A 23255-nucleotide genomic window follows, 5' to 3' on the forward strand; every position below is an offset into this window, starting at 1 on the left:
ACCTGCCTGTTATCTTGACAGCCCTTTAAAAAAAGTAGTAGTTCTTCCAGTTAGTTTATGAACTTATAAGTTTTGACTTGGCATTTCTTGGAAATGTGATCAAATGAAGGGTTAATAGACAATAAAATGACAGTTTGTGGAAACAAGGTTTCTGTTTGTCAGTGGTAGCTGTTCTAGACGTTGACTGTTCGTGGTATTTCCTGTGGTGTTGGTCAATAGTATTTCTGTGAATGTGCTTTATTTGTCCTGTATTACTCTATTGCTTCATTGTGTAGCCATCTTGTATAATGGAGTGCTACTAAATCATGTTTTTACTACCAAAAAAAAAAGTAGTAAATTCTGTTTTCATTTACTCACTCAGGTTTTGCCAAACCTGTATGACTTTTTGTCTTCTGTGGAACATTTTGAGAAATGTCTCAGTGCTCGTTTTTGTCCATTCAATGGAAGTCAATGGTCACCAACATTCTTCAAAAGTCTTTTGTGTTTCGCAGAAGAATGTCATACAGGTTTGAAATGACTCGAGGGTGAGTAAATAATGACACTAACCCTTAAACACTTTTGAACACACAGATCCTCGTCTTGAGGGATGGTTCACCCAAAAAATTGAATTCTATCATCATGTGGTTTCAAACTTGTTTAATTTTCTTCTTTCAGTGGAGCACAAATGGAGAAAATTTGAGCAATCCTGTTTTTATTATTATTGAATTACAATGTATGGACCTTCAAGCTTCACAACACAAAAGTATCATAAAAGTACCAATAGCCTGTATGACTCATGGCTAGATTTAATGTCTTCTAAAGTAATATGATAGCTATTTGTGACCAAGAGAACAAAAAATAATCTTCCTCTTCAGTGGGCTGTTAACTCTTGAACTGCTCTGACTGGTTCTTTGAGGCAATGAGATGAACTCGGGAATCAGTCCGACTTGTGAACGAATCATTCAGACTGGTTTTGTGAACTGGATCAGCCAATTGAAAAGATCTGACTCAAAATAATGATTGACATCTCTACTTCTCTCAATTGGATGTCCAGATTTTCATGGAATAATGGCTTAAACTTGGCTTAAACAGTCTGTTGCTCACACAAAATGGCTGTATGCCTTCAGTAGACTTACTTCCTTTTTGAAACTTGAACTCTCCAGTCCGCATTCATTCAAAAAATGAATGAATGCCTCCTTTTGTGGTGAGCGGGAGTAAGAAAGTCATACGGGCTTGGAATGGCATGAGGGGTGAGTAAATGATACAGAATTTTCATTTTTGGGTGAACTGTCCAGTAGAGGAAGCACAGTGTTGTCATTGTCCCGATACAGGCTGCAACAATAGAGGATTCTGGTTGTTTCAACGATGTTTTTAATTCTGTAGTTCTATAGAACTACAAAATACTTTTTGGTCACAATCATTGATTGTTCATAATGATTCTCCTGCTATTGAAAACGTCACCAACTATCAATTTTCTTTTTGCGTTTTTTGTGTTTTGCAGAAGCCAGAAGGAAGAGTGATGGATATGGAATGCTGTTAGATGGAGAAGGTGTTGAGAACCCCATTGAGGACTGTTTTCATTCCAGTGATGAAGACGATGGAGAAAAAGAAGAGAGCCGGTCACAGGTGAGTGGTGAAGAAACTCCAAGTTTGGACTGCAGTGGCTCCAGACCATTACTTCAAGACTCGGATGACGATGATGAGCAAAGCCTCGCATCTTCGAGAAACCTCCAGATGTCTTCCGAATCCGAGGTACCGGATGAAAACCAGTCCTCTCTGGTTTCAGTCCACGCTCAGAACCACTCGCCACCGCTGGTGTCCCAAGCCCAACATCCAGGTGCGGATCCAAGCGTCGATGTCTTCTCCAAAGCTCCGTTTCGGATCGGACAAGACGGGGACAGCGATGGAGATGTATTCTCCAATGCGCCTTTTGCTCGTCCCCCGGTTCAGCCTCAACAGCCTGATATTTTCCTCCAGGCCCCCTTTGGTAGGAAGAAGGAGATTTCTGGAAAGGTTTACACCAATCCAGTGACCCAGCCGGGATATTTACACCCCCATCCAGGTTCTTCCCTTGACGAGAGCATCCTCGGTCAAGTGACGCCTCTGCCCTTTCGACCCCAGGCACTTTCTAAGTATTCCAGACACTATGAAGGACCCGTGAACACAGAGCCTGAACACAAACCGAGCGGCGAGCGTCATCACAATCTGACGTCTGATGTGGCTTCTGGTGACCCGTTTGTCTCGGCGCCCTTCCACCTTAAAGGCCGTCATGATAAACGGCTATAAAGAGAATAGCGTCTGAAACCACACCAGTACTTTCGCCCCCTAAAAGATTTGAGCTCGACATAATAAAATGCTGTATACTGAGTGTAATATATTGAAGAATGAAGCACATTTATGGCCTTTGGCTGTCTATCTCTGGGTAAACGTTTTATTTGTGACATCTTTTGCTACCTCAGATCATTCTGATGCTGTCAAACTTCACTTCTGTCCTGTGTCTCTACCACATCAACAGAAAACTGAACTGGGGTGTTGCTTAGCAAAAATGTTGAATCGTTTTCTATTATGAGCATGAGCTTAAAGAATTATTTCCACCATTATCAAATGTTTGTATTGTTCTCCATCTGGTTACCGGTGGCATTTCTACTATCATGGTATACCAGGCAGTTTTGTACAGCTCAGATCTGGCAGAGTCACACATCATAATAAAAAACAGGAAACATCCTGTCCCAACAATTGATTATTAATAAAACATATTTAATAAGTTGATTTTGTCTCTCAAAACACACTAAAGGTTATCAGCCTTTTGATAACCTTTTGGGCTGTGAAAATACATTTCAATTTTAAATTATTCTTTCCCTTCATGAAGAAATATCCACATTTCACCCCAAATGCAAAAGAAAGCCAAGCACCAGGTTTTAAGCACCATTAATATTTTTGGATTGTAACACGTCAATTTCATGATGAATATTTTCCATCTAAATTCTTATTACTATAATGTTAAAATAATAAACTAATGATATTTTTTTTAAATCAGCATAAATTCAATTTACTTAACATTTTAAATAATACATTATAGATTTATTTTGCAGTCTTGTTCCTGTAAACATTTTCATGAAAATAATGTTACAATGAAAAAATGGTAATGGTCTTAACCGTGACCCGGACTGGATTCAGATTCATCATTATAGCTATATGTATGTTACATTTGCACAACTAAATAAGGAAAGCATCAATTTGTCAAATTTAAAAATATGCCTGTGAAAGCCTGAATGTATTGCAATTTTGAAATAATATATAGGCCTATTTTTCAATAACTTTTTTAATTATCCATTTTGAATTACCTTAAAAAAAAAATGTTTGACCCATAATTAGAGTTGCTCCAATTATTTCCCTAATAATCATGTTTAGCATGAAAGCCAATGAAAAGCAAGCAGACATAAGCTCTAAATATTGTATAAGCAACACCTGATCTCATGCACCGTGTTTATGAAAGAGCAGTGCTAGTGTACAGTATTTAATACGATCTTGTGATGTTTTTCATTTAGCACATTAGTGTTGTGCTCATATTATACAGCTGAATGTTAAATCCAATTGATGCTGGATTATATTGCACACAACTGTAATAGAATGTTACTATTCAATGTAATATTTGTTTTCTAGCTATCAATGAACACATTCCCTTTATTATGTTTAAACAGGCAGCTCGAGTACCAAGATGCTGTTATCTCTGCTGTTCACAACATCCACTCAATCTCTGATTAAATGCAATACAGTATGTTCAAATTCAGTCCCAACCCATGAAACACTTAACTTTTGCTGCACAGTTTTTCAATGCACCTGTCATCCTCCGTTTGCCTCCTCAGCATTTCATCCCATAAATGCAAATGTGTAAATCGAGGCATTAAGGCTGTTGTTAATATACACAGGTGCATCTTACACTTTTTCACTATGATACTAAGAGTTATAAGGTGTAGTTTGTATTACGTGGGGTGGATTTTAGGTGTGTATCCACGTTGCTCTTTGTGGAAAGGTGTTTTATATGAGAGACTGGGGATTGTTCATATTTTTTATGTCTAATGTTGAAACAGCCATGATTGCTTGGTGGCCTTGAATGAATTTGGAGGCACTTCTCTTTTGGAAATACTTGAGCTACACAAAACGCTCACTGGTGTAGAATCTCTATGTAATAAATGAAATGTGTTTAAAAGGTGTCATTGTATTGATTTATTCTACACTTTATTTGTATTAGTTATTTATATCTTTTGCTGTAGAGTGTCAGTGGGAAATATCAGTTTACATTTCCAAACGTTCTTTTTGCCATTAATTGTAATAATCCAGTGAGATTTGTGTATGCACAAGGAATCTGACAACAGCCGGTATGATCTGATCTCACCATCATCGAGTCCGTCTGTGATTACATGAAGAAACAGAAAAAACTGAGACAGACTAAATCCAGAAGAACTGCGGGAACGTCTCCGAGACGCTTGAAGAAACCTTCCTGCAAAGCTGAAAAACTATGCGCAAGTCTACCTGGACAAAAGCCGTTTTAAATGCAAAGGGTCGTTACACCATATATTGATTTGAATTAGTTAATAGAAGTTAAATCATAAATAAATTCAATTTGTGATTTCATTTTTGAAAGCATTTTCACTTTACAGCATTTTAACACAAGTGCCAGTACTTTTCACAGTATCACAGTACTGTAGCTTTGCAGGAAGGTTTCTTATATATATTAACATGCCTAAGACTTTTGCACAGTACTGTATATATATGTATATATATCTGTGCGTGTCAGTGTATACTTATATGCACATACATATATTCTGTGTATTTATATATATACATATATATGTGTGTGTATATGTATATATACATTATTGCAGTTATTATTATGTTTCTACCATGTTATATGTTTGGCAACAGTTCTTCTAACCCTAATTGATGGAGTGTGTAGCTTTTCATTTCTTAAACAACCATGTGTGAAGAAACATCATGGCCATATTCCAGGATGATAATGTGCAGATTCATCAGGCTCAGATTGTGAAAGAATGGTTGTGAGGATCATGAAGAATCATTTTCACACATGAATCTTCTCCTCTGAGTCCAGATCTTAAACTCATTGAAAGTCTTTGGGATGTGCTGGAGGAGACTTTACAGAGAGCTGGACTCTTGCATTGTCAATACAAGATCTTGTTAAAATCGAATTAATTGGCTACCATTTTTTTTTCTTGCTAAAATTACTGGCATGGCATCTGATCTGAGGGCTAATTATCCTTTTTTCCCTCAGTTATTTTGCTTTATTTCCATATTAATCAATCATTGGCTCCTTACATGCCTACGTTTAAATCTCTTGACAAACTGTAAATGAAATTTGTATTCGAAATGAAAGATGTAAATTGTACTGAATGTCACCTTATTTTGCTCAAAATAAAGACAAATTACGTCCACACGTCATACAAATAAGAAATATGGTACTACAGCTCGTTCCAACCGATGGTTCCAACTTGTGCGATGTAGTTTGAACTAACGAGTCGGAACTTGCGACAGAATAGTTGGCTAACGATGCTTTTGGGAAACACACTCCTGACTTGTTCAGTGTTGAGTGTAAATTGAGTCGTAAGTTTATGTGGTTCATTATTTGACAAGACATATTAGTCCAAGGAAAATAATAAACCCTGCCACCTGGCGTTCTTATGATAATATTGACTGTTTTGTGTGTGTGTGTGTGTTGCTTCTTCCTCCAGGGGGCGCTAGGCGGATCAGGAGCCGCACCAAAGCCCCCGTCTTCGGCCGCATTCAGTTTTTAAATGATTGTTTATTGGTATAACGGCAGACATTCATAAACTCCAGTAATTAACAAAAATGACTGAAACAATACTGATTCAATCAGTAATCACAAACAAAATGTAATTTGTCTGTCATATCAGTCGTTGGTTCCACGTGACAACACCTAGATCTAGATGTGTAAATAATGATAAACATCGAAGATTTAGAATAGAAAAATGATTGACACATAATTAAAAACGACGTCTAGACCAACAACATATGGAAACCAGCAACCAGTATCATCAGAGATGGCATGATTGGCATCATAACGATTGCCACTCTATTCTTTCTTTTTTTTTTTTTTTAGCCCTTTCTATTCTCCTGACATTTCTGTGAGCATTCTCTACGTCATCACTTCGCGACTGCAAAACAGTACTCGGGAGGAATCCACATGGTCAACTGAACTCTACACTGTACTGTTTATTTTTTCATTTATGAAAGCTGTAGATGAATACATGCAGTCTTTATAATTTTTAAGTGAGTCAAATAAAGGTCTGCGTGGCGCTGACACGAGCCAGGAGTCACTATAATGGCGCTATTTATGATAAACAGGTAACGTTATCCATATATTACAGTATATGTTGTTTGTTGCACATTTAGTTCACTGACACAGAACTTCTTAGAGTAAGTTATTTGACCAGTTAACTTAAATTATAAGTAATGGCTCTCACTTCAGATTACATCACAGTTAGTTGTATAGTCTGGCATAGAATTCTCCGTTTATCTTACATTTCATCTGAAATGATTTAAAAACACTTCCTTCAAATTACTGTATATTATCGACTGTATTATTGTATAATTATTTGATTTCCACGAAGCATTTAAATTCTTAAATAATCTCATTGCAGAGTTATTTAAGTAAATTGGCGATTAAAAGAATGAAAAATATAAAACAGTAAATAAACATAAAATATGCATTTTAACTTTTACGTTGATATAATTTAACCTAAAATCTACATTTTGAAAAAAGGGTTATTCTGTGTCAAATCAAACAAATTTCGGAAACTTCCATGGCTCAATTTTTGTTTTGTTTTTTGTTAATATTTTTTCTGTACAAAGATAAACAATAATAGTGATGAAAGCCCAAATATTAAATGTCACAGATGTAGCCTATATTTACTGAGTAATACACTATTTTGTAAAGGAGGGTCAAACTGACAATTTTCACTTAAGATTTTGAGTCAATTTAGAGGGGTGTAAAAAAGACTTTAGAAAGATGGCAGCATTACTATTTTTTTACACAGAGATTGGTAGGTCTATTAGTAAAATCTGTTGACTTTAGCTATCTGTGTTGCATTATGCTAACAGTGACAGATAAAAATAGAAAAAAACACTGTTTTTTGCCAAGTGTGGACGCCTGTAACACTGCATACAGCTGATACTTTTTTCTTTTAAAGAGGAATATCTAAAAATAAACAATGTTGAAACTGGAAATGTATCTCCTTTTTTCCTGTCAGCTCAATTGCATAGAACACACCTGTATGAGTGCAATAAATATTATTTTTCCAAAGTTTGCATGCCTGTAACTCTAAAAGTATTCAAGATATATTTATATCCTTCTAGATTCTCATAAACCTTTCTTTTGGAATCTTCATTTTTAAGGCCCCATATGGTTCAGTCCCAGAGATATTGGGACCCCAATGTGACTCCATGTCCAAATTGTTGAATTTTACCCATTTTCATTGTTAACATTTTAAACAGCTGATAGTTTTTGTGTTCAGAAATAAAAAAAATTGAGCCGGGGACCTCTGGTTGAGTTGACACGGAATGACCCCAAAAGAAGTTCATGTTATTTGTCAACAACCCATCATCCCATGTGACACCCTGTCTATTGATGTGTTGCATGTGATCAGGTATTTAGGGGAGGAGGAGGACAGTGAATCTAGCAGAGAGTCTCGATCCAGAGCTTTGCTGGCTAAACTTCAGGAGCAGGTCAAAGCCAGAGAACAGCAGAGCGTCTCAAACACGGCTGATGAAGATGAAGACCATCAGGGGGAGAAAGAACCAAAGAAAAGAAAACGTGAACGGCAAGAGACTGGGGGAGAGCAGCGTAAAGCAAAGAAGAGTGAAAATGTTAAAAAAACTAATCTGGATGATGAAGCTGCAAGTTCAACTAAAAAGAAGAAAAAACACAAAACATTGTCCAATGAAAATGAGAGTGTGAATACAGGTAATGCTGGCTTACTACTATGTTTGATTGTTTTTAAATGAAACTAGTCAAGCTCGTTGATTTGTTGGGCTTAAAACATTTTGGCACTTTTTTAGCACAAATAGGGTACAGATTGGTATTCCATTACTTTTCGTAAAACAATTGATTAAATATGTTAGATAAACTATTGTCTAGTATTTAAAATGAAAGCTATGAATATGGCATTGCAAAATTTGCCGTATGATACGGAAAAATATTATATTCAGCTAACCACATTTTGGTACAACCCTGTTACTGCAGTTGACTTCCCTCCATTAATAAATTGAACATACATAAAATTGTGATACCCAAGAAGTAATATCTTTTGGAATGTTTTTTTTTTTTTTTTTTGCAGCATATCAATAAGTCAAGTAAATAATATTCCATTTTCTCAATCTTTACACAAATTTAGTGTTGGCTGCATTTATCAGGCTCTCAAGCATTCAACCCAGTCTACAAAGTTATTGTAAGAAAAAAAAAAAAAAAAAAAGTCCTTATTTAAATAAAATACACATATTTTAGTGACTACAGATCAGCATTTCCAAAACAACTAGCAAGGAAATTTACAACCCTGTTACCAATTCTACCATACCATTTTTTGTTGTTGTTTTTGCTTATTATTTATTTGTCATTATCTTTATTTTAACATTTATTGCTATAAAATATAATCAGGATCTAAAAATCTGGTCAACTGTTTTAAAGACTAATTTTGGTAGCAGGCAAGGGTTACAAAAATTGCAAACCTCATATAAAATGATTAGTAAATAAAATAGCTTATATGGCATTTAAATAAAATTTCTGATATGGGCAAAAAAAAAAGTTTTTAAACTTAATCATCTTCTTTAACTGAGCATTTGTTGGGGAAAAAAAAGACTTTATTAAGAGTTTCGAACTCTATCCTGTACTGTTTTTGTGGAAATTGCTTTACACTGAAAACTATCATTCATTATAGGAGATAATGAGCTGAATCATGAGAAGTCTGTGGAGATCACCGAAACAAGTGACCCAGAGGAAAGTAAGAAGACTGAAAAAGCTGTGGACCCTCAGATCGGTCAGTTCCAAGCAGAGGCAGAAAACAACACTTCCCAGACCGCCTTCCACATCCTGGGTGGGTTCAAAGAGAAGACCGTGCAAAAGGTAGCACTTATAAAAAAAGTTCTGAATGAAACTGTATTGAGGGTAATGTCTTTGTAAAGAACTGTTTTTGTGCTATTGCAGGTCAGAAGAGTATTGCCTCAGTGGTTGGCACAGCCTGACGTCATTCAGAGGGACATGAAGAATAACCTCGTCCCCATCAGTCAGGTGCCAGGCATCTGTCCCATACTGCTGAAGAAGTTACAAGCTAATGGGATACAGAGCTTCTTTCCAGGTAAGAGGGGATGATAATTCACTGGCATTGTATTAAATATAATATAGGCAGATGAACAACCAAATCTGGACTCCTATTAGTGGAAATCTGGGGCCAGATTCACAAAACATTCTTAAAAATAAAATTCTTCTTAACTGCTATTTTCTGCTTATTTTAGAAACTTAAGAAAAAAGATAAGAACATTTGTATCCCCAAAAACTTTTTTCACTCAAAAAAGAAAATTCTGTCATTAATTTCTCACCCTCATATCGTTTTAAATCCGTAAGACTTTAGTTCACACGCATCTAACACTTTGACGCTTCAAAAAGTTCATAAAGAGATCGTAAAACTAATCCATTTGAATTGAGCGGTTTAGTCCAAATTTTCTGAGGAGACTCGATTGCTTTATATGATGAACAGATTTTATTTAGTCTTTTATTTAAGATAATATTTATATTCCTGAAAAGAATGTTCTTAAAAATCATGGTAAATAACATCTTAAAGTTAGGATAACCTCCTACCTGTTTTAAATCCCCAAAGGTAAGTTTAATTCATTTATTGGGTTGTTTCAAATATTAAAGTTCCCCTTTAGTCAATCATTTTATCCCTTAAAACTCATCTTTGATCACCAAAATGACATGTAAATGTTTTTTCATTCATCATGCCTTAAAATAGCTTGAACTTAGCTCTACACCCTTGCCTTATTTAGTATACGCTGTTCTATAAATATGCAAATTAGTCCCGCCTCCACTCACTCACACCAGCTCAGAGATCCACTCGTCGACGTGATTGGTTACAAGGTAGTTTGTGACGTCAGAAACACCAGCGCTTTTAAATAGTTGTTAAACTTGACATGGCGCATTAAAAACACGACACGGAGCAATTAACTCCCGTTAAGCCAATCACCACAAAATAGTCTGTGCTCTTATCATGATAACTACAGTAATCTGCAGGCAATGCAAAAAAAACATTGGATGTTCACAAGAAGCCATGCCCTTGATGATGCTAGCGCTGTGTTGGTGTTTTTCAGTTCAAGCCGAGGTCATCCCTGCCGTTCTCGACAGCGTGAGCTCAGGGCTGCTGCTGGGTCCTGGGGGCTACAGGCCCAGAGACATCTGTGTTTCTGCACCGACAGGGAGTGGAAAGACATTGGCGTTCGTCATACCTGTTGTACAGGTACAAACAATGAGTTACATTCCAATGTATTATTATTTCTCTCTCTAAAATATTGGCATTGAACCTGTGACTTAGTGGTTAGCACATGTGCTCTGACTCAGATGCAAGTTAAGTTAGTTGATGCAAGTTCGAATCTAGCTCATGGCATTTCCTGATTGGTTTTGGTTTTTGTCATGAAACCTGCCAAGAACAGAATTATTATGATTATTATTATTATTCATGCCTAAATATTAAAATAAACAACATACATTTTCTATAAAATGTATATTATAATGTCTCTTATACTCACCAAGGCATAAATATGTGATCAAAAATACAGTAAAACTTTAATATTATGAAAATGTAAAATAACTATTTTCTATTTAATAATAACAATGCATTTTATTCATGTGATCAAAGCTGAATTTGCAGCATCATTACTCCAGTCCTTAAAGGGTAACTCTCGCCAGAATTGAACCTAGGCTCTTTTTGTGAATCTACCCGAGGCAAACTTTCATTTAAAAGCATAATTAGGAAGGAAACGCCGCTTTTAAGTTTGACCGTATTTTCATTTTCGGTCAAAATGCCTTTTGAATGGGAGTGCATGGGGCACTACTATTATAGCATCAAAATCTATATTTTTAAAACACTAAGAAGGCTTGACACAACATAAAACTGTGCTTGAAGTATCACCAGGGGCTCTACACATGAACTTGAGCATTGACTACATTGTTTGTGTACGCAAAGTTTACTAAAAAGAAAGATTTTGTACTCACTTTATCAGTTAGTGTTTCTGGTGGCTGGAATTTTGTCAAAAGTAGTCGATCTCTGAATACAACGTAATGAACTGACTCCATATGAGGAAATGTCATGAACTTGCAATTTCAAAGAAAAGCATGATAACTTAGATAAAAAATTATCCGTGAATTAATATGGAAACAAGCTTTAGGAGCTTTCCATCTTTACTTTCCTCATGTTACGTTGCATTCGGAAACACTAACTGATAAACCTTTCTTTTTAGTAAACTTTGCATACACAAACAATGTAGTCAATGCTGGAGTTCATGTGTAGAGCCCCTGGTGATGCTTCGAGCAAAGTTTTATGTTGTGTTGAGCCTTCTTAGTGTTTTAAAAATAGCGATTTTGATGCTATCATAGAAGTGCCCCATGCACTCCCATTCAAAAGGCATTTTGACCTAAAACGAAAATACGGTCAAACTTAAAAGTGGCGTTTCCATTCTAATTATGCTTTTACACGAAAGTTTGCCTCGGGTAGATTAACAAAAAGAGCCATTCCTATTTTTGATAAAATAAATGTAGCCTTGGTGAGCATAGAGACTTCTTTCAAAAACAAATTTAGTTTTTTAATTATTTCAGATTTTTGGCCAGTATAGTATTTATATTTCTGTATGGCACAGACTATAAATAAAAGTGGCAAAAAGCCAAAGATTTATAAGTAAACAGATTAAATTATTAGATTTTTTATATATATATATATATGCGTTTGCTAATGCAGGCGTTGTCCAAGCGTGTGGTGCGAGAGATCCGTGCACTCGCTGTACTGCCCACTAAGGAGTTAGCACAACAGGTAATGATTATTAATCATTGATTATTTATCAGTTAATTATCTACATATCCACTTAATCTACAAATCTGCCTATATTCATTGTTCATCCTTGATTTCAACCCCACAGGTGTCCAAGGTGTTTAGCTCGTACACTGAGGGCAGCAGTCTAAAGGTGGTCATGATCGCAGGCCAGAAATCATTTGATGCAGAGCGAGCAGCGCTCTCTGAAAACAGGTGAGTGTGTTTGTAGGCTCATGGATACAGTTGCACGACTTTGGATAAATTGTGAATCACACATATTTTTTTTTCCAAATAGAGATCACGATTCTGAACAGACAACTAAACAAAATTACATTTAATGTACTAGAGGTTCTGACAAAATCTGCTGAAGTATATTTCAATTCTTTTTTTTTAAATCGGTTTGAGTGAATAATTCAATGACTCGCTCAAATACTTTTTTTCATCATTCATCATTTTTTTTTTCATTACCGGATGAATCAGCATCTCTGAACGAATCTCTTGAATGAATAATTCAATGACAAATACGTGTTTTAACAGTCACCTGTCGACTCGCCACCTAGTTGTGTAATGATGTAATCGATTCAATCATTATTTAAAGCGCCAAGTTACTTTCAAAAAGTTATTTGCTCTCTTTTGATTGCTTCTGTAGGCATTAGTGTTTACATCCGAACGTTAATGTTCCGGTGTGATTTTGTCAAAGGTTTAATAGACATGGCTGAATCGTTGTCATTTAGGAATGAGATCGTCTAGGTGTTTGGTTCGAGATTGCGATCTTTTAGCGATTAATCGTGCAGCTCTACTCATGGAGTAGGATAATAGTAGATGCTTTGGCTCGCCTAGTATGTGACTAATGACCACCCAGAGTAGGTGAAACTTGATGAACTATAAGTAATAACTTCAGTCATCTCCAAGAGTTTAACCTTTGCGTCTTTGTGTAGGGGAGGTGTTACCCACAGTTTGGCAGATATCGTCATTGCCACACCGGGCCGACTGGTGGATCACATCAATAAAAACAACAACTTCAGTCTACAACACCTACGATTCCTGGTGAGCATCAGCACAAATCTACATCTAAATCTGGAACAGTGTTCAGTGAAATCCTGAAGCAATCCCAAAGCAGAGAAAACTGAAGCAATAAACTCAATTATATTTATGTTTAAAGACCCCTATAGATCAAAATGGGAGTCTTGAGTTTTATTCATTTATCTTAGCTTTGAGGTTATCTAAATGCTATTATACTCATAAATGTTGACTAAATGAACTTTAGCAGATATACAGTACATTACTGTTCAATAGTTTGAACACTTTAATACTTTTATTAAGCAAAAACACATTAAACTTTGAGGATTGAGAAATTACAGTAAGGATTGAGGAAGGAAAAGAGGTAGAGGGAATTACAATAGTCAAATAAGTAATAAAAGTGTGAATAACTTTCTCCAAATCCTAAAAGGACAAAAACAATGTTTAAGAACGAAGTTTAGAAATGTACAACTGATACAAACAAATCTTTTTTTTTTTTTTTTTTAACAAAAGAGTCGATTTGTTTGACTAATCAAAAAGTCAAGAATAACACAGATTTGTTACTTGAGACTTAATAAATGGAAAATGATAACCAAGATTATTGACAAGACCGCATCTAGATTAAGGGAAACCAAGATCATTAGCTCTGTTGAGGGAAGTTATTTGCTAACCGCTTTTTATATCAAGACAGTCCAGCAAAGCCTAAATAGAATCACTAGACTTCAGAGGAAGATATAGCACTTTTTCAGCAGCATACAAATGAAAGGAAATATTGTGTTTCCTGATAATATTTCTGAGGGGAAGCATATTCAGATTAAAGAGAATCGGCCCTAGAATGGAGCCCTGAAGGACCCCGCTGACAGTAGGAGCTAGGGATACGGCGAATTTAACCACAGCTACAGAGAAAGTCCTTAACATATCATTAAGGCTAACTAAACCACTGTAAAGCTGTGTTAATTTTGTTTTTCACTTTTCTCTATCATGGTATTCTTCTATTTTCTGTATGGAAAGTATGTTTATAATAATGTGTATGTTGTAGATTATTGACGAGGCAGACAGGATGATTGACAGCATGCATCAGTCCTGGCTCAGTCAGGTGACTAAAGCAGTGTACAGAAGCCCAGGTGACACACAGACGTCTTTCTTCAGGAGAATAGTGCCTGGACCAATCACAGTGGCAAGGTAGGATGTCATCTGCTTTGTCCATTATTTAGAACAAAGATTTTCAACCCCACCCACACTATAAGCCTCATTATAACTGAGGTTATGGTGTTTACCCCTTCCAATGTACATTACACAACAAATGTAAATCTTGGTGCTCTGGCACCTTATGTTAAGCCATATGTCAAAAACTTGGGTGTGGTGTTGGATAGTGCCCTAAAACTTGATAGACAGGTCAACCAAGTTGTGAAGTCTAGCTTTTACCAGCTACGAACCCTGGTAAAAATGAAGTCTTTCCTTTCATTCTCAAATTTTGAAAAAGTAATACATGGTTTTATCACCACAAGGCTGGATTATTGCATTTCGCTTTATTTGGGGATTAGTCAATCGTCCATAAACCGCCTTCAGACAGTCCAGAATGCTTCTGCCAGAGCTTTGACGGGAGTTCGTAAACGGGAACATATAACTCCTGTCCTTCAGTCACTTCACTGGCTGCCGGTGCGTCATAGGATTCATTTTAAAGTTCTGCTATTAGTTTTTAAGTCTTTAAATGGGTTAGCTCCGTCTACCTTTCCGATCTGCTGACAGTCCATCAACCTGCAAGAGCTCTTAGGTCTGCAAACTTTGGTCTCTTAGTGGCTCCTAGATCAAGGCTTAAGACTAGAGGAGATCGAGCATTTTCCATTGCTGCCCCAAGACTTTGGAACAATCTGCCTATTGAAATTAGAACTGCACCCACCCTGTCCATTTTTAAAAACATTTTTATTTGATCTGTCTTATAAAATATGCATGTTGATGCAGTTGTCCTGTTTGTCCTTGTTGTCTTTTATTCTGTTATTGTTTTTCCTTTTTAATCTGTACAGCACATTGGTCAACGGAAGTTGTGTTTAATGCTTTATAAATAAAGTGATTGATTGATAAGCCAACCTAGCGACCCCCAGTTCGACGATGTCTGTGCATTCCTTAACATTAAACTTTCAAGTAATCTGGGTCTTGCTCAAAGACCCAGTACCTGCCACAACTAGAACCTGTGACCTGTATTTTCCATTAATTACCTAACCTCTGGTGGCCTGCCACAATCGATTGTGTCTCGAAAGTACATTTACACCTCTCATTTAAACATAAAAGCTCTCTAAAATTGTGTCTTGGGGCCATTGCTTTGGCAAAGCATCTGTCAATCAAACTAAATTTGATGGTATTTCACGGTATGGTATTTTTTGTGCCCTTTTAATTCAGCTCATGATCCGGTGTTTTCCAAGTCTTCTATTAAGCATCACCCGCGCTTTCAGACAAGAGTGTCAAAAAGCGGAGCGAAAGTGGAAAAAAGATAGGCTACAGGTTTCATTTGTCATTTTAAAATCAAGTCTGTTCAACTATCAAACGGCAATAAAAAAGGCTAAATCAAATTTCTTTTCTCAATTAATTTCTGACAACGCTAAGCGACCAAAAGTCCTGTTTGATACGATTGACTCTATTCTAAACCCGACTACAAATATTTGATCTGAGGCCTCTATTGAGCTTTGTGAAGATTTTTTAAAACATTTCACTCAAAAAATTAATGATATTAGAAGCTCCATTGTTCCCTCTGAACCATGTCACTTGCAACTGCCCTGTCTTATGAGTTGTCTGTCTAACTTTAAACCTGTCTCTCCAACTCAGCTAGCTGATATAATCTCTAGTGTTCTGGTTTTAAGTTAAATATGATCCCGGCTCGTCTTTTCAAGGATGTTTTTTCTACCATTAGTCATATGGTAACCGCTATCATAAACAGCTCTTTAGCCAAAGGTGTCATTCCAGCTAGTTTTAAACATGCAATTGTGCATCCTATGTTGAAAAAACCTCAACTTGATCCAGAAATGTGCAGTAACTATCGACCGATCTCTAAACTGCCTTTTATCTCTAAGCTTTTAAATAAAGTAATTTTCTCACAGCTTTTTTATTTGAATTCTTTTAATATTTTGGACATGTTCCAGTCTGGCTTTAGATCATTACATAGCTGAGTCAGCTCTGTTGAGGGTTACAAATGATATCTGGCTTGCTCTAGATTCAGGCTCTTGTGTTGTGTTGGTTTTGTTAGACCTGAGCGCTGCATTTGATACCATTGACCACAACATTCTTCTTTGAACGGCTAGAATATATGGTAGGTGTCAAGGCCACTGTATTAAAATAGTTTGCTTCCTACCCCTACCAAGACTTTTTCTGTAAATTTAGGAAATTGTTCCTCATCATCTGTGCCTGTTTTGTTTGGTGTGCCTCAGGGATCTATTTTGGGACCTTTATTGTTTTCCCTTTATATGCTCCCCTTGGTCCTCATTTTTCAGAAGTACAACATTTCATATCACTGTTATGCAGATGATTCTCAGCTTTACCTTCCAGTAAGGCTTGACACCAGTCCTTCATTTGATGTGTTATAGGAATGTGTAGATGATATCAAGAGGTGGATGACAAATAATTTTCTGCAGCTAAATGAGGATAAAACAGAGGTTTTAATTCTGGGTTGTCCGGCAGATTCCTCTTCTGCTCTGAAAGCCCACTTAGGTCCTCTCTCAACAAATGTATGCAAACAAATCAAAAACCTTGGAGTGATCTTTGACTCTTCACTATTCTTTGATAAACAAATTAGTGCGGTTATTAGAGGAAGCTTTTTCCATTTAAGATCTATTGCAAAGTTGAAGAACCTTCTTTCAAGCAAAGATTTAGAAGTTGCAATTCATGCATTTGTAACATCACGATTAGACTATTGCGACTCTCTTTATTGTGGTCTTCCTCAATCTTCACTATCTCGTTTACAAATTGTTCAAAATGCAGCTGCAAGACTTTTGACTGGGTCTAGAAATAGGGATCATATTTCTCCTGTTTTGGCATCCCTTCACTAGCTTCCCATTAAGTTTCGAGTTGATTTTAAGATCCTTATGTTTGTTTATAAGGCGTTGTCTGGCTGTGCACCAAGGTATATTTGTGATCTTATTGTGCCATACTGTCCTGCTAGGGCACTTAGATCTTCAAATCACTTGCTTTTAAATGTGTCACGATGTCGCTACAAATTAAAGGGTGATCGGGCCTTTTCTGTGGCTGGGCCCAAGCTTTGGAGTGCTCTCCCTTATCATGTGAGGTCTGCTCCTTCATTGGACATTTTTAAATCTACTCTGAAAACACATTTTTATTCTTTAGCTTTTGGAAACTTGTAATTGTTGTTTTTTATAGTGTAGTCCTGCTATGCACTATGTACAGCACTTTGGATCAATTTGTATTGTGTTAAATGTGCTTTATAAATAAAGGTGGTTGTTGTTGTCTTTTAGAGCAGCTCAATCCATGTCCTCATGTGCTGCGAGTTTCAGTTAACGCTTTTTCACATTCACAATTTTTGTGGACATGATTACAGCATTTCACTAGATTTGTAAACCTGTTTTCATGTTTCAAACCTAAAGGTCTACAGTACCTGCTGTTTTTCACCAAAATAAAAGCTTGGAAGTGAAGAAATTAAGACAGTATTGTAATTTTACCTTAGTAAACTAATAAATAATATACTTATTATGAAATTTATTTTTCATTTACAATTTTTTACAGTTCATTTGTATTAAAAAGTACTATATAACTGTCTTAGGAATAATAACAACAACAATACTACTACTAATAATATTCATAATAATAATAATGGCCCAGTCGAGGTCCCCCCACCGTAGTCTCACAGAAATCTGTGGGAAACACTGCTGTGACTGTTGCGCTGTTAGTCTCAAACATGCAGTGTAAAGCTCAATGTTTATGTCTGTTTGTTTGTTTGTATGTCAGTTTGTCTCCGCCACAGATTCCTCTGCAGAAGTTGCTGTTTTCAGCCACTCTCACACAAAACCCTGAGAAACTACAACTGCTGGACCTGCACCAGCCTCGACTCTTCAGTTCCACACACAGCTGTTCAGAGACCTCCTCTCAAAGCCAGGACACGTTTAACTTCCCTCAGGGCCTCTCTGTGAGTTTAACGACATTTCCTGAACCATATGATCTACACTGGTACAGTTCTCCTGTGCACACCTTTAACACATGTGAATGTCTTATGCAGGAGTATTACGTCTCCTGCACCCTAAGCAACAAACCGCTCATCATCCTTCACTTCCTGCTTCGGCTCAAGTTCAGTCCTGCTTTGTGCTTCACGAACTCCAGAGAAGCAGCACACCGGTAATGATGGATTTGAAGCTCCAGCACGATGCAGATATAGGATATGTATTTATACACAGGGCTCCAGGCCCTGACTAAAATAGTTGAAATTTTCAAAAAACAAACACTTGCAACAATGAATAGAAATCTAGTCGCCACTGGCAATAGAACTGAAAATCTGATTCATTTTCACAAATCAATCTTTTCAATCAGTCCATTTAACTGAATAAATGTAGCAATTTGTTTACGTCATTAGTTAAAAGTGTTTATTGATGTGCCTACATGACATTAATTACATTACATTAATTATCTTTAATTATATTTAAAATAATAAAGTATTTTTACAATTTAAAATATCTATTTTTATGTATTTCAGAAAAATGTATTTAGTTTATTTATGTGATGCAAAGCTGAATTTTTTAACATCATTAGTCATACTCGTCACATGATCCTTCAGAAATAATTCTAATATGATTTACTGTAACTTTTGCCAATATAAAATACTTGACTGTAACTTTTCATTTTTGTTTCTTTCAATTGAATGCATCCTTGCCAAATAAAAGTATTAGTTTCTTTAAATAAATAAAAAACGTAGGTAGTAAATACATAATTTATGGATATATATTATTTTTTTCATAAACTAATTTAATGTGGAAAACATGTCTTTAAATATGTATTTTAAACTCGCAGATTAAAGTTATATGATTGAGTAAAAGACTCTGTGATTGAAGATTTGAGATGTGAATCTGGTCTGGTATGGATATAAAGTATTAATTTTATTTATTCAGTTCATTATACTTTTGATTATAAAAAAACTTTGGAGCAGCCCTGTTAAGACGAACATGGAAATTCCTTTTAATATCCATGTGTATTATTAATCATGAATAATTCACAAGGATGCGAGGTCATCCACATCAAGGAAAAATAACCACACAGATAAGATGGTGTACACGATCAGATTTACACAGGAAGTAACAACTATGTAATGAGTTTTAGCTGTGATCAACTGCCTGTACAACTTGTGTATTTTTGTCTAACTAGACTTTATTTGCTGGTGAAGCTGTTTGGCGGAGTGGAAGTGGCTGAGTTTTCCTCTCGTCTGAGCCCAAGTGAACGACAAAAAACACTGAAAGACTTTGAGCAAGGGAAGATCCCACTGTACGTATTCCTTAATAATAGGGCTGTCAAACGATTAATCGCATCCAAAATAAAAGTTTGTCTTTACATAATTTATGTCTGTGTACGGAGTATAATTATTTTCTATATATAAATACACACACACACATGCATATATATATTTAAGAAAATGTGTTATTTATATATAAAATATTTATATATAATATAAATTATATATAATATAAATATATATACACAGTATATACATGCAAATATTTCTTAAATATATACATGCATGTGTGTGTATTTATATATATAAAATAATTATACACCGTACACACACATGTATTATGTAAAAACAAACTTTTATTTTGGATGCGATTAATCGCGATTAATCGTTTGACAGCCCTATTTAATAATGGTCAAAAGTGTGGAAACACTAAGGTTTTTTAATGTTTTTTAAAAGTAGTCTCTCTATCTCACCAAGGCTGCATTTATTTGATCAAAAGTACAGTAAAAATAATCATATATTTTGTAAAATTGTTGTAATATATTTTAAAATGTAATTTATTCCTGTGATGCCAGAGCTGAATTTTCATCAGCCATTACTCCAGTCTTCATTGTCACATGATCCTTCAGAAATCATTCTAATAATCAGTTCTTATTATTATCAATGTTGATTATTATCAAAATTTGATGATATGTTAAAATGTATGTTTTTAATGTAATCTTCTCGCTTTAAATAGGGAGAAGAATAATTTGTGCAATTTAATATTATTTATTTGAGGAATTAAAAAAGCAGCTTCATGTCTATGCTTCAACTGTTCGAGGTCGATGTGGGATTTAGAAAGTAATAAGTAATGCGATACTTTTTAGAGATAGTAGTTATTACAGTAATATAATTACATTGTTGAGCTAATTACACTAGCAATAAATGACTTTTTAGAGTAACTTACCCAAACTGTGTATACATCAATATTTTTAGTGTGTCTGTAATGATGAAATATTGGTGATGTTGTTCATGTCAGGTTGATAAGCACAGATGCTGCTGCCAGGGGCATTGACATCAACAGCGTAAAATGTGTCATTAATTATGATGCTCCTCAATACATCCGGACATACATTCACAGGCAAGTCAAAATATTACTATAAAAACCACATCGAAGAATTATGGTTTTCATATCCATCAGTGTATCTTTACCGCATTTTCACCTGCAGGGTGGGCAGAACAGCGAGAGCAGGGAAAGCTGGGTCGGCGTTCACCTTCCTTTTAAAAGTGCAGGTCAGGTTTTTCTCAGAACTGGAATGAAATCTAGCAATTGTGTTTTAGTTGTGTTTGTTGTTTCAATCAAGTTTATTATGAGCAAAAAACTATTTGCATGTACAAATAAATAATTATGAGTGACTGTGATAAGTTGCTCTAACTGATTGTCACGTAAATTGTGCTTGAATACCTTTAGCCTTTGTTCATGTTTCAGGAAACAAGGTTTTTGAAGATGGTGTCAGATGCTGGCAGTCCTGGCGTAAAGAGGCAGCTTGTGCAACCAGAAAGTCTTAAAGGCATGGAGGCTCGCTATGAGCAAACGCTGGCTGAGCTGGGCAAAGCTGTGAAGGTAAAAGCAAAGCTGCAGAGCTGTCTGAGACCTCTTTGGCAGCTTTTCCAGACATGGATTAAACCTATTCCTGGATTACTGAAGTGCTTTTACTGTTGGTCTGGGGAACCTGAATTATGCATGTTCACACAGTAGGTTTTTGCAGAATTCAGAATTTAAGAATCGCTCAGTCCTCCAAATTCATGAGTGTGATTATAAATTGGATTGACAGGAATGTGAACTTACTAAATTGCAGTAAATGAAGCCACTCCAAAATAGAACTAATTCATTTAATTCATTAAAAGTTCATTTGTTTCTTTATTTTATTATAAATATTTTATTTTGATTGATTTTGCTCATTTGTTCTCTGATTAGGCATATTTTTTTCAGAAATATACTAAATTCATTACTGTCAAAATATGTCATATATAATTTTCAGATAACATTATAAAATTAAATTGTAAAAAAAATTACTGATATATATTAATATTTGGTTCCATTTTGAAGGCTTTGGGGTAAATTCTGAGGAATGATTGTCCATAAAATGAAAGTTCATTATATAATGTATGATATATTTATATATTATTGCATTATATTTATATTAGGGCTGTCAAACGATTAATCGCGATTAATCACATCCAAAATAAAAGTTTGTGTTTACATAATATGTGTGTGTGTATGGAGTGTATAATTATTTTCTATATATAAATACACACACATGCATATATATTTAAGAAAAATGTGTTATTTATATATAAAATATTTATATATAATATAAATTATATATAATATAAATATATATACACAGTATATACATGCAAATATTTCTTAAATATATACATGCATGTGTGTGTATTTATATATAGAAAATAATTATACACCGTACACACACATGTATTATGTAAAAACAACTTTTATTTTGGATGCGATTAATCGCGATTAATCGTTTGATATTAAACACATTTTTTTTGTAGGTGTCATTTGAAACAATGGTTATTGTCATCTTTTGTTTATGATTTGGTTAAATACTGATAAAATGCATTCTAAACTATAGCAGCTACATGAATTTTGTTCCATTTTAATTCAAAACCTTAAATTCAAGATTGAATTACAATGATGTATCTGGTTTCGCTTCCTCAAGTTCTACAGTAAATGCTACAGTAAAAACCTGTTCATTTGCTAATAACTGTAAGTTACTTTACCATATATGGTGAAAAACTGTAAATGGTTTAACTTTGCAACATATATGCATCTAATTTTATTGTAATACCGTCAAATTTATGGCTTCTGGAATTAAAAACTAAGAATTGTTAGAACAGTAAAACAACACATGACATATTATTATATTTTCAATCATTTTGTTTCTACTCATTTATGTTATCAGTAAATGTACGTTAGGGTGTTTTGTGTTACACACAAAAGTGCTGGTCATGTTTTATGGACAGGCCGCTTATAATAAACTTTGATTTCATCTGTATTATCATGGTAGTTATCAGTACATTTTAGTTTGAAAAGCAGATTTTGGTTGTTCAAGTAGATAAACGGTTGTAAAATATATACAGGCATCAATATGCCATTCTGTAATATTGTCAGAATATTTTTTATGATGACTTTTTGGCAACCACAACAGCTTCTGTGTTTCTACTGTTAACTTAACAGGGTATATTTTACGGTGTTTACAGCCCTGTTACATGACTCAGACTTATCTTAAATGTAACTTAACTAATGTTGGTATTTCTTTGTTTTTAAGGAGGAAAAAGCGAGGAAGCGTTTCTGAGCAGGAACTGACTGAACTATACACCTGTTTGCTTTTGAATTATGATTTCATGCCTTGTTTCTTAAAAAAATGCAATATCTGAACTATAATGTAATGGAATACAAATGTTTTTAATAAAATGTGAAAAGACTCAAGCTTGTGTTTTAATGGTAATTAAAATGGTACATTGTATGCAGTAAGAAAAAAGAAATGAAGCGTATGAATGACTAGAGACCATCACTCATTACCGTTGTGAACTGCCACATGAGATGAGAGACGTGTCTCTGCACCACACACAAGAATCTTCATCACCTGACAATCAGTTTTTGTGTGGTTTGTTCAAATTTCTTTTAATATTTTCAGTTTTGCAGG

At 35.1% G+C, this 23255-nt stretch overlaps 2 protein-coding genes across 7 annotated transcripts in view; both read left to right on the plus strand.

Moving 5' to 3' along the window:
* Window positions 1–4186, plus strand: part of aak1a (AP2 associated kinase 1a) — a 78158-nt gene extending 73972 nt beyond the window's left edge. For all 6 annotated transcript variants that reach the window (XM_079896972.1, XM_079896974.1, XM_079896975.1 and 3 more), the window contains one exon: window positions 1481–4186. In XM_079896972.1, coding sequence (XP_079753098.1) covers window positions 1481–2265 — 785 coding nt within the window. In that variant the 3' untranslated portion in view covers window positions 2266–4186. The remainder of the gene's footprint in view (window positions 1–1480) is intronic.
* A 1963-nt stretch (window positions 4187–6149) lies between these two features.
* ddx51 (DEAD (Asp-Glu-Ala-Asp) box polypeptide 51) lies at window positions 6150–23036 on the plus strand. Its single transcript, XM_079897539.1, has 16 exons — window positions 6150–6360; window positions 7662–7978; window positions 8949–9133; window positions 9215–9365; window positions 10375–10520; window positions 12015–12086; window positions 12193–12299; window positions 13025–13133; window positions 14146–14288; window positions 18057–18234; window positions 18325–18440; window positions 19461–19577; window positions 20564–20665; window positions 20754–20817; window positions 21014–21148; window positions 22878–23036. The coding sequence occupies exons 1-16, from the start codon at window positions 6338–6340 to the stop codon at window positions 22902–22904; spliced, it is 1992 nt and encodes a 663-aa protein (XP_079753665.1). The 5' UTR covers window positions 6150–6337; the 3' UTR covers window positions 22905–23036.
* Window positions 23037–23255: the final 219 nt, after the last annotated feature.

Source organism: Squalius cephalus, assembly GCF_949319135.1.
Source record: "Squalius cephalus genome assembly, chromosome: 16".
Classification (NCBI taxonomy): Eukaryota; Metazoa; Chordata; class Actinopteri; order Cypriniformes; family Leuciscidae; genus Squalius; species Squalius cephalus.